The sequence below is a fragment of the Nanorana parkeri genome, unplaced genomic scaffold (assembly GCF_000935625.1).
Source record: "Nanorana parkeri isolate BGI_ZX_2015 unplaced genomic scaffold, ASM93562v1 scaffold1657, whole genome shotgun sequence".
NCBI classification, from domain to species: domain Eukaryota; kingdom Metazoa; phylum Chordata; class Amphibia; order Anura; family Dicroglossidae; genus Nanorana; species Nanorana parkeri.
The window spans coordinates 204,942-216,908 of record NW_017307925.1 but is presented as its reverse complement, the minus strand read 5'-3'; the positions used below and the strand labels follow the sequence as shown (position 1 = coordinate 216,908).

General features: G+C 44.2%; 1 protein-coding gene across 1 annotated transcript in view; it reads right to left on the bottom strand.

The window, feature by feature from the left end:
• Window positions 1–279: 279 nt before the first annotated feature.
• Window positions 280–11,967, bottom strand: part of FAM207A (family with sequence similarity 207 member A) — a 148,816-nt gene continuing 137,128 nt past the window's right edge. The window contains exons 5-6 of the mRNA XM_018571035.1: window positions 9,364–9,435; window positions 280–431 (exon numbers count right to left, since the gene is read on the bottom strand). Coding sequence (XP_018426537.1) covers window positions 302–431; window positions 9,364–9,435 — 202 coding nt within the window. The 3' untranslated portion in view covers window positions 280–301. The remainder of the gene's footprint in view (window positions 432–9,363; window positions 9,436–11,967) is intronic.

Here is an 11,967-nt window from a genome sequence, read left to right as displayed (position 1 = left end):
AAACAATGCTATGTCTTCACCTCTGCCATAACACAGGTTTCAGATATAAAGCAGACAGATATAGATCATCTCATACATAATTACTAGGCAAGAATTGTTTCAATAGGTAACATGTGTTAACTACTGCCAGATGTATCTGACAAACATGATGAAATTCTGGCACACTTGGCTGCATTGTTAACCCAGTGTTGGTAGAAGAGTTTGTCTTTGTAATCTGCTACCATTTTCTAGCATTTCCTTGAGCAGGCTGCGTCCCGACCTCTCTACCACATTCCTGATGTCAGTGCTCTGTGAAACAACGTCAGAGGTTAGGCAGGATTCCTTGCTCAGCTTTCATACGTTTCAGCAGGTGCTCCGAGACTGCTAACAGGGGGTTGGCTTTGTAGGAAGGGTCCCTGATCAGCTCCTGGACACGAGAAACTTCTTCCTCACTGAAAAAAAAAAATGGCAACTTTATCAAATAAAATGTTAAAGATCATGTTTCATACCTTCTATGATTATTGAACATCTCATTGTAGATCACCAGTTCTGGTCTCTTAAAAGGACCCACAGGAAGGGACAAACAAGTGGACTATAACATTCACACACACTGCAGGTTATAATTTCAACCCCAAATCAAAAATGTTTAGTTCTGTACCCTCTCATTATATATTAAAAGTAAACGTTTCAGGAGACAGCCAGTCTATATAGTGGTGCGTCTGCAAAAAAATTATTTTGAAAATGGACAGATGAAATAAAAATCTCTATGCATTTCTTCAAAATAACAAAAGACGTTATTAAAAAAGGGACTCTGTAAGCTTTAACCAAGTGTTAAAGCATGCTGTATGGCTTTAGGTGGTCTGATGTCACATGCAGCAATGCCCTGTGATACTAAAAGGAAAGTCTACTGGGAGCAAAGTGGAGGAAAAAAGTACCAAGATTTGCTGAAAGACTTAAAATATTTGGGAAAACTCATTGATTTCATTGCCCAGTTCGCTCTCTGTTTTATCATCGCTTTTCTAAAGAGAACCTGTCACATCCTTGACTTGCCCACAACCAAACTTCCTAGCACTGCCTTAGAAAAGGGAATGGAGAGGCAGTGTTAAAGAAGCAGCGCTTGCACAGGTCTCTAACCCTAAAGCTCGATCTTATAAATATAAGCAACAATATGCATTACTTGTCTGTTTCCCATAATTGGTAAGTACTATATATAATTTTTTTTTTCTTCAAACACACTGCGAAATTACTACTGGTGAACAAATGAAAGCTGATCTAGACTGTTCTGGTTCTTACGTTTATGATTTTTCACTGGGGTTAACTTTCTGGGCTTTATGATCAGCCTAGTACAGAATGAGTTAAACATTCACAGCATTCGGTTATAGCTACACTTCAGTTCTCAAGCCTTGGCAGTGGAGCCAAACCTCCCTGCACATTGGCTGTTATGACTGAAGTGGCTACAGCTCCCTATGGACTGTAATCAAAATGTTAGTGAAAAATTAGAGGCCATCAGCCAAAAAAACTGCAGACAGACAGACAGAGGTGATGAGAATTCAATTAAGAATGTTATCAAATTTTAATGGTGAAATAAACAAACAGGTCCTCATATGCGTTAGTGGTTGGAGATATTCAGGGAGGGCACCTTTATAGCCAACCATTCAGGAGCAAATGCTTTCTGTTTCTTCTTGCAAAATGTAACAGATGAACACTCACTCCCTTTGTGATCATATGACTGGATACACTACATATTGTATCCCAAGTACACCAACTGTGCTCAGCAGTGGTATCCCACCACATCTAATAAACATCCATTTTTAAGAGGTGATAAGCGTCTTCGAGGTAAATGAATCAATAATCCATTTTTTCAGCCACAGACATCTTCCAAGAATTGGAAGGATGACATTTTTCTCTGATAAATGCATTTACTTATTATGTGACAAAGTCAGGTTCAGGGACAGATTTACCACAAGGCCACCAAGGTCAGGCCTCGGGGTGGCACAGCCACTGGGTGGGTAGTTTTGTTTTCTACATTTAGCCCTGCTTCGAGCAAGCAGGGCTAAATGTACAGCTAAATGTATGTACAGCTAAATGTACAGCTGGGAAGCCGGTGTTTAATACAAGTGGCGATGTCACAGAGATCACTTGGTCCATCCCACCTTGCCTGGCTGCCTCTCACCGCTGGTTTCGTCCCTTCCCGCCGTGGTTTTCGGGGGTTCTCTCCCCCCGCTCCTCTGGGGGACCCGCGACCACGGCACATTCAGCCACGATGAAGAGCGGGGAGCAGAGTTGAGAACATCCGTTCGCACTCGCAGCCTTCCCCTCTCAGCTGTCACAGGAGTTCCAGTACATTGCTGTGCTAGAACTCCTGTATTGGAGGTGACAGGTTCAATAAAGAGAACCGGTCACCTCCAAATGCTATCACACAGGGGCTTGTTGGCTCCTGTGTGAGAGCAAAAAAGTAAAAAAATTATAAAATTAATAATTAAAATAAATAATTAACCACTTCCCGTCCGCCGATCGTTAAATGACGGCCGGACAGGGGTTTCCCTCTGGGTGCAAAGACCCCAAACTATTAATTCATCCAAGTTCTCTTTTTATAGGACTATCCAACCCTCCCCCCATGCAAAGGTGCTAGGTGTCATCCTTGACTCGGACCTCACCTTTCTTCCCCACATCCAATCGCTATCCAAATCCTGTCACCTTCGTAACATCTCCAAAATAGGCTCCTTCCTCACCAATGAACCTCAAAACTACTCATCCACTCACTTGTTATCTCTCGTCTTGACAACTGCAACTCCCTCCTCATTGGCTTACCTCAACACAGGCTATCCCCCCTTCAGTCTATCATGAATGCTGCTGCTAGATTTATTCACCTAACCAACCACTCAGTGTCTGCAACCCCCCTCTGCCAATCCCTCCACAGACTTCCAATAGCCCAAAGGATAAAATTCAAAATATTAACAACCACTTACAAAGCCGTAAGAATTCTGGAATTCTTTACCCCAACCTGTCCGACTTTCTCCCACTATATCTCCCACTATGAGTAATAGAGTGGGGTTTTTGCACCCGCAGGGCCTAAACCGTGATGATTTATTTTTGTTCATGTAATAAGTTACTTACCAGGAGCAGGAGGATGCAGAAAAACGGTTACTTCCTCGGAATGGGCAAAGGACAGGCTAAGTCTAAAGATGTTCATACATTGACATTCAAAAGCTGGCCATACACCTTACAACCATCGCAAGACTTTTGTCTTGCGATGGTTGTAAGGTAATTTAAAAAAAATATGATCTGCCCATCTTGGACAGGCAGATCGTACCTGTGATCATCGCAAGCGCCCCCCGCTGAGGGGCGGGCTTCCAATGACTGCAATGCTGAACGGACAGTGTGCGCTTGCGCACACCGGCCCGTGCCGCATTTGTCTTACGAGCAGGCCACAAACCCGCCGACAATCGTACGATTCTCGGCGGGTTTTCAAGCCTGCTCGTAAGACAAAAGACGTGCGACCGTACAGTAGAAAACGGTCGCACGCCTTCCATACACCTGCCAATTATCGTACCATTGCAGGATTTCACATGAAAATTCACAGTTAAACAGTGACCAATTGGCTACAGTAAACTGTTCATGTATTCGGACAGTGGCTGTAAGAATAAAACAACCACAGGTGCAGATTCGTCCATCCACTGTTTAATTTTCTTTCTACATGTTTTGGGGGTTTTAGGAAGTCTTAAAGCCTAAAATGTGCATTTCAACATGTATGCACAAAATAAAAAAGACTCAGGAAGCAAAATGGGTTAAAAGCTTCTAGTCTACACATAACAGTTAGGACTATAATAATAATAACTTTTATGTGATTCTGTACAGATCCCTTGAAGCATGGCTTAAAAACGTATTCCCAACACTTGCTACAGCTTCTATGAATATGATCCCCAAATCCTTCTCCATTTCTGACTTCCCTAGCGGCATACCCATAATTGAGAAGTGACACAGTTATTCATTAAGTGCAACCACAGCTCTTGGCCATATGTGGGATTTCCTTTTTCACCCGTCTGAAGACGAAAAATATAAAAGCCAATAATTAAACATTACAAAACAGACTTTTCACAGAGACTTGGACGTGCAGCAAAAAGGCTACACTTACCCTTATTTGGTGATTTCTACCCTACAATAAGACTGGTTAGAGCGCAATACTATTCCCTGTCTGTCTACATCTCCATTGGTTTCCCACCGGTTATACAGGAGGTTTCCAGGCTGGCAATAAATCCTAAAGCACGTCAGACGGCTGCCTGCCAGATGATAACAGCTGATCCCGTGCTCTTGTTTGCCTCTGAAGGGACAAAATAAGTAATGAGAGTTCTCAGCACGCGCAAAAGCAGCCTTCAGATAATGCAACTCGGGGACAGCATTGAACAGATTATTTTATACCAATGGTACGGTCTGAGTCCACAAGCAGCGTTACAGGAAGAGGATATCCTCATATAACCGAACGTCATTTACCTGTGTATTCATTTTCTGCCTCCACAAACCCGTTCTACTATCTTTATAAGGACACTAAAAGACTAATATTTATGTACAACAATTAAAGGGGTTCTAAACCCTCAGTTTGTCTATATCTACTGCTAGCAAGCAGTAACAGTGGTTCAAAATTAACCTGTTATCGCCCCGCGCTCCCACACAAGAATCCGAAACTGCTCGGGCGGGCACATGCGCAGTTCGCAAGCTTTAACAGTGGTTCAAAATTAACCTGTTATCGCCCCTCGCTCCCACACGAGAATCCGAAACTGCTCGGGCGGGCACATGCGCAGTTCGGATTTTCGGCCGGGAGACGAGGAGAGACGCAAGGTAAGTCTATGAGCGCATGCACCCGCATGCAGACACCGTGGGATCGGAAGTGCCTGCAGGGACAGAGGAGTCAGCGATGGATCGGAGACCCGCCGCACCGCTGGAGGGACAGATGAAAACATCAGGAAAGAAGATCGGATTAAGAGGGTAAGTGCCGACATTAACATGGGGGGGCACACATTTTTTTTACTTTAATGTCACTTTAAGAAATAGCTCTCTCAGCAAAACTGAATTGCATATTGTTTTTCCTTCAAACCTGGTTATGTGGAAATGCCACATGGAGATGAACAAACCTCAAGAGGCTGGAGATCAGTGGGCTGCAATATTTCAATATCTAATTAAATTCTTTTCTTTTTTTTTAAATCTAAAAAACACAGACAATCATTACCTGATCCTGTCACCATCAGTCACCTTGAATCACTATCTAATTAATTTAACCAGATTTCTTTTTTTGGTGAATCTCTATTTTGCCCACACAGAAAAAGACCACAGTTTCTCTTTAAAAAAGAACCCTGGGAATTTAAAGAACTTGCCCTGCCTTTACCCCCACACTGCAAGGGTAAGTGCTTGTTTTGTCCGGGGGGCTTGAATAAAGCACATATACTCCTCTGATCCTCAGTCCCTTCGGGCTGCTAGACCGGTCTACGCAGCCTCCTTTTCCCTGGGCTTTGGCGGTCTAAGGACAACTGATGTCATGTCTAATGCTCGTCACTGACTTGCATACAACATGAAGGTGTCGAAGAATATTCCACAGCTGGAGCAGAGGGGGAGAAATGTGAGAGTCCACTGCCACAGAACCAAGGATCAGGTGAGTATGTCTGCTCTGCTTTATTTTAGCCCCCTAGACAAAATGAGCACTTAACCATTAAAATGGGGAGATAACCCCACTTGCAAGGGCAATTGTTCAAAATGACCAGATACATTCTTAATGCAGCACATATACATTCTTAATGCAGCAGCCTACCCAGCAACATAAGCTTGTACTCCTTACTACTCTACATAGCCATACAAAAGGGAAAGACATGAAGTCTAAGTTCCAAATAGATTTATAGTCAGAGCTTACAAAGGGCTGACCGTCTACCGGCCCTCGCATGACAGCAAAAGGCCACACAACAGTGCTGTTGCATAAGGAGAATCACATGATCCTCCAGTAATGTCAGCTAAATGGAGAAGTGGGTCAGCAAAGATGAGTTTGCTACTAGGGGGATCAGACTTTAACCCTTTCGCTGCCACAGACGCAAAATTTACGGCAGAACATACGGTAACTGCTTCCAGCTTGACTTACGTCAGAGGCCTCCATCCCCTCCTGCAATCTGCAGCCTCGCCTGCCCAACTGGAGCTCCTCCCGGCTGGGATCTATTTCGCCTCGGATCCCCAATGCTCTCCCCCCCCCCCCTGTATAGGCTGAGGCACTGTGGTCCGGGGGGGTGGGAGGGCACGCTGCATGAGCGCTGAGGAGATCAGAGTCGCCGGCTGTCAAACCCATAGATCACCGACGGCTCTGTGATCGTGCGTGGCCAAGCATCTCAGGATGGCAGAGCGATGGATCAGTAAATATCTGTGATATTTACAGCTTCTCTGTGTGCAGGACAAACACTGGAATGATCAGCTGATCACTCCAATGTTTGTAAACAACTGGGGACACATAGTGTCCCCCTGTTATGAATGAACAGGAAGTCCTTTACATCACTTCCTGTTCATTTATGAGCTTCTCAATGGGCGGTAGCCTCATTATGGAGGCTTCTACCCATTCATAACTGGATGATAGTAAATGTGTTGAGGCTGCAGACAAGGATTGAGCACTCTGTGTGCTCAATTTCATTTTCTACTTCAAAAAGGAAATGTCAGGAGTCTGTTTAGACCCCTGATATTTCCCCGAAGCCCCCCAACAGTAAAAAAAAAAAAAAATGTGAAAAACACAATCCACGCCCCCCCCCCACACACTTTTATTATACACATGCAACAGTGTGCACCATGCACATGCGCTGCGTTGTTAGAACACATTGCAGGGCTTGATTTTTTAAATTAGTAACATCATCTTTTTATTCTACCGAGCCTGTGGTTTCAGAAAATATATGGCTTGGGTTGGTCTTTTACAAACGCTAGCAACACAGCAGTAATAGATCAAAACAATAGGAAAAATTGCAATGGTGTGGCTAGCTAGAGGTTAAAAGATGGTCGATGGCTTGGCAGCGAAAGGGTTATAGGGAGCCTGTTGGTCTGCAAAGAACAGGTTTGCTTTACAGCTCTACTCGACTGTTGAAAGACCTTTTTGGATTTTGCTTTATTGACGCCCTCCGAGCCGATCCCGGGCCGCAGATGGGGCAGCGGATCCCGGGATTCAAGGTGAGGGGTCTTTTCTGCCCGTGCGTGCCTGCTAGGGGGCGACGGCAACCCGCCAATGCGACAGTGCCGTCCGTCCGTTTTTCTACTACGGGCGGACGGCAAGAGGTTAAATTAGCCAAAATATTACCTGTATCTTCCATAATAGGCTGGTTCTTTGTGCCTTCCAAATTCTACTAGTGCTTAAACGCATGAAAAATATCCCCTAGTCTGGCCTAAATTGGCTTGCTGTGTGATCATTGTCTCACTCACCGCATCATCAAATCCTGCACTACATTGCAGACTTTCTGAAATAGCAGGGGTTGCGCAGAAATGCCTACTCTTATTTAGTCTGGACTTTTCCTGGGAAATGCAGGCTGTCTGCTGAAACAACACATCACGCTGCACACATATATCTTAATGGAGTTATCACACAGCCCTGCTATTCATGGCATGTCTCATACACACAGCTTATAAAAGAGAATACGCAAGAATAATCTTCTCTGTGTGCTTACAGCTATGAGAAACATCAAGGGGAAAAGAATGATCCAATATTTGCTCCCTTTACATATGGTTTCTATTTATTGGCTTCACACCACAGTTGTGATTTTGCTTGAGGCTAGGTTCACACCTAGGCGACTCCTGACCTTGCAGCAATCCGTGTGGTTTTGTGCACAATTACCACGCGGTCGGGAGTCGCCAAGGTGTGAACCGATTGCGCTGTGGGTGCCATTGTCTTCTAATGGTACCCCAGTTGCGCCGGGCGGATCGCACAGTTTCCCGCCACGATTTCGCTTGTGCAAGTGAAAACATTTGCAGGTAAAAAAGCAGCACGTCGTGTGTCGCAAAAAAAGGTACTTGTATCTTTTTTAGCAATTGCCGCGCGGATGTCACCCCACTGAAATCAATGGGGCCTCGTGGCAATAGCTGTGTGCACTAGCACGCAATCGCACGTCCCGGGTGTTGTGCAGGTGTAACCCTCACCTGAAGCTGAACTCCAGGGAAATTAAAAATTGATCCCTTACAGTGGCTGGAATTATTTATTTGTTTAAATAACGTCATAACACGGGTTTTGTTAAATGGGCTAGCAAGAAGAACTACATAGGTGACTTTAAATGGGTCTTTTTCCAGTAAAACAGTAACCTGGAAGAATATGAAAAGTTTTAAGGCAAAGGCTAAAGGTTGAAGGCTTCTTAGTTTGAAAAATAGTAAAGAAAATATATTAAATGGTTTATAGATTCTTTTTAATGTATTTTAAATGCAAATTGTATAAATATCTGAATTAGTCAGCAGCCACCTGTAATCTCCTGCAAAGTCATTCTAAAGGTGCCCATACACTGCAAGATTCTCGTCCGAGAATCGCGGGAAATCCTGCGATCGTACGATAATCGTGCAGTGTATGAAAGGCGCGCGACCGTTTCTACTGTGCGGTCGCACGTCTTCCGTCAAACAAGCAGTCTGGAAAACCCGCCGGGAATCGTACGATTCTCGGCGAGTTAGTGGCCTGCTTGTTCGACAACTGCCGAACGGGCCACTGTGCGCACGTGCACACTGCCCCATTGCAGTCATCGCAATCGGCCTGTCCAAGGTGGGCAGATCGTACGGTTTTTTAAGTACTTTACAACCTTCGCAAGACAAAAGTCTTGCGAGGGTTGTAAAATGTATGGGCACCTTAACACTCAAACTGGCACAGGAGGTCCAGCAGTAGGAGTCTAGGTACTCAGTAAATTACAGGGTCCCCTACCCTTCTCTTTTGCTCTTCTTCTATCGTATGTACTGCATTGCATACATGTTGACAGGGGCATTCTGCCAGGAGGAAAGTGGAGAGTAGAGAGAAGGATGCCCTCATCAATGCTGCTTCGCTGTCCAAGCAACACACTGGGTCGTGTTTGGATTCAGTGCTATTACCGAGCTCTGCTGTTGATAAACTTCATGTTTGAGGATCTGCTTGTGCTATTATGCAGGGATGACTGAACTTCAGGACTCTCTATACAAAATTCTAAATCTAAACCAGTTCCTATGTAGATGTTTAAAATGTGCATTTACTGTAGCTGCTTGCCTGGAGTTCAGCTTTAAGACACTTTCAGTCAACAGTTTTAGATTTTCCAGACATGTACATCTGTACAGAATTAAACTGAGCCACGAAAGCAAGGCAACATGTAGGCACAGCAATTAGATAATTGATGTAAATCTCCCCAATTAGCACAAGTTCACATGCACACTTACATTATTTTTCGTTTCTGGGCAGGCCTCATTTTTCTGTAATCCGTTGGCTCAGGCTTCTTCTTCTTCACCGATCTGAAAAAAGAACAGGAAAGAGGTTTAATGGAATCAACCCACATCTGGTTATTACCTGCACATGTTCAATCAGTCGGGTTGAAGAGCGGATTTCTCCACAGCCTGCAGGTGTTCACAATAAGAAATAAAATATGAAGATACTCAGACCAACATTCTACAGGAAGCAGCAAATAATAAACCATTTGGAACTCTGGAAGCTGTATTTGTCTTCTGGACAGATTCCAGGAATCACCATACAAAGCTTTGTGGCGTTATAGAATAAAGATTATAGAATAAAGGTCTTAAAAAAAAAAAAGAGAACATTTCACATTTTTAAAGAAAAATAATAGGTCTTTCCTGTACCAGATCTTTAGAGATGTCTATGAAGTAAATATATTGACATTCCCTACTAACAAATGCAGACATTTTCTCATAATATTCTAAACTTGCAAAACCATTTACACAGTCAACAAAAAAAACCCCCCATAGTTTATAGATGGAAGGAAGCAGTGTTGCGTCTGCTCTTTACAAACATTTAATAAATGGAACATTTGTTCTTGGTGATTTTCAAGTAACAATTAAGTGCTCCTTAAAGCGTAACTTACTTTTTCTTATGCTATCCCATCTTAAGGTGACCATACACTGAACGATTCTCGTACGAGAATCGCGGGAAATCCCGCGATCGTATGAGAATCGTGCAGTGTGAATGAAGACGTGCGACCGTGTTTACTGTACGGTCGCACGTCTTTTGTCTAAGGAGCATGCTAGAAAACCAGCCGAAAATCTTACGATTTTTGGCTGGTTTGAATGATGCTCGGGAGACAAATGCTGAACGGGCCGGTGTGCGCACCCGCACACTGCCCATTCAGCATTGCAGTGGTCGGAAGCCCGCCCCCTCAGGGAGGCGGGCTTGCGATGGATCGCAAGTACGATCTGCCTGTCCAAGATGGGCAGATTGTACGTTTTTTTAATTACTTTACAACCATCTTGCGATGCTTGTAAAGTGTATGGCCACCTTAATAGTACCTGTCCATAGAGGCTGTTGTAAATTTTCTACTAAACCCACTCACATGTCACACCTTTCTATCAACCATTAGACGGCAGCTGTGAAAGCTCTGTATAAAATTGGACTTTACCTTCTATGTCTAGAATCCATCACCCCTCATTCCAGATTTGCTGAAATTACTTACTGTATATTAAGTAAAAACTTACTTTGTTTTGTGACCTGTTCACACCATACATGTGCACTGGTGTGCAGAAAAACACAGCTCAACAGACATGAAGAGAACAAGGCCTAACTGTTTTACCCAGTCAGCAGATGGACCATATTATCCTTCTAAGCCAGTTTCAGTTTGGCCCACAATCCACACTTCTGACTACCTGTATAAGGGTAAGTGCATATGGCCTTTTAAAGGAAACTTGTGCCATGTAAAGCATGAAAGCTGACACTTTTCTGAAAATGTGAGTTACCTAGTACTAATGCCGATCCATTTAATACATTCAAAATCACTGACCTGAAACAAGCATGCATGCACACAGTTCCAGGTAAGGTTTTGTTCACACCAAGCGCGTTCCAGGAGCAGAGCAGAGCAGTTACAGACCTGAGCAACAACTGCGTCCAATGTATTCCAATGGTATTTTTTAGCTCCAGTTTACATCACAGTGTTCCGTTCCAGAGCAGGTAAAAAAAACTGCAGCAGGCCCTATTTTACCTGCTCTGGAACGCATGCAAACGCATCAACAACGCATGCAAATGCCCTGGAGTGTACTGAAAGCCCATTTTAAACTAAAAAAATATAATTTTTTTATAACCAAAAAAGGCCCGGAACACATCAAAAACGTGGCAAAAAACGCAGCACAACCCACTGCACTGCGTGTGCAGAAACTCATGCAGATCTGGTCTGCATTTGGTGTGAACAAGGCCTAAGAGGCTCTGAAAGGACAGCACTAAAGACATTCAGACATGCATTTCGAAAAGTAGATGCCAGCCTGCCTCGAGGTTTCACTCAGAAAAAGGTTTCTTTAAAAGGCTCCCTAAAGGTGCCCATACACTGCACGATTCTCGTACGAGAATGGCGGGAAATCCCGCGATCGTACGAGAATCGTGCAGTGTATGGAAGGCGTGCGACCGTTTCTACTGTACGGTCGCACGTCTTCTGTCGAACCAGCAGGCTAGAAAACCCGCCGGGAATCGTACGATTCTCGGCGAGTTAGTGGCCTGCTTGTTCGACAACTGACGAACGGGCCGGTGTGCACACGCGCACACTGCCCATTTGCCGTCCTCGCAAGCCTGCCCTTCATTGCAGTCATCGCAAGTACGATCTACCTGTCCAAGATGGGCAGATCGTACATTTTATTAAGTACTTTACGACCATCGCAAGACTAAGGTCTTGCGATGGTTGTACAGTGTATGGCCACCTTAATACCCACCTGCATAACGCTGTGCTTGTGAGCTTTGCAGAGTGCTGGACAGGGCCAATATTATACTTTGCATTGCGTTCAACATAGCCAAACACTTGCACACAGTGGGACTTTTTGGTTGTAGACTCCAAT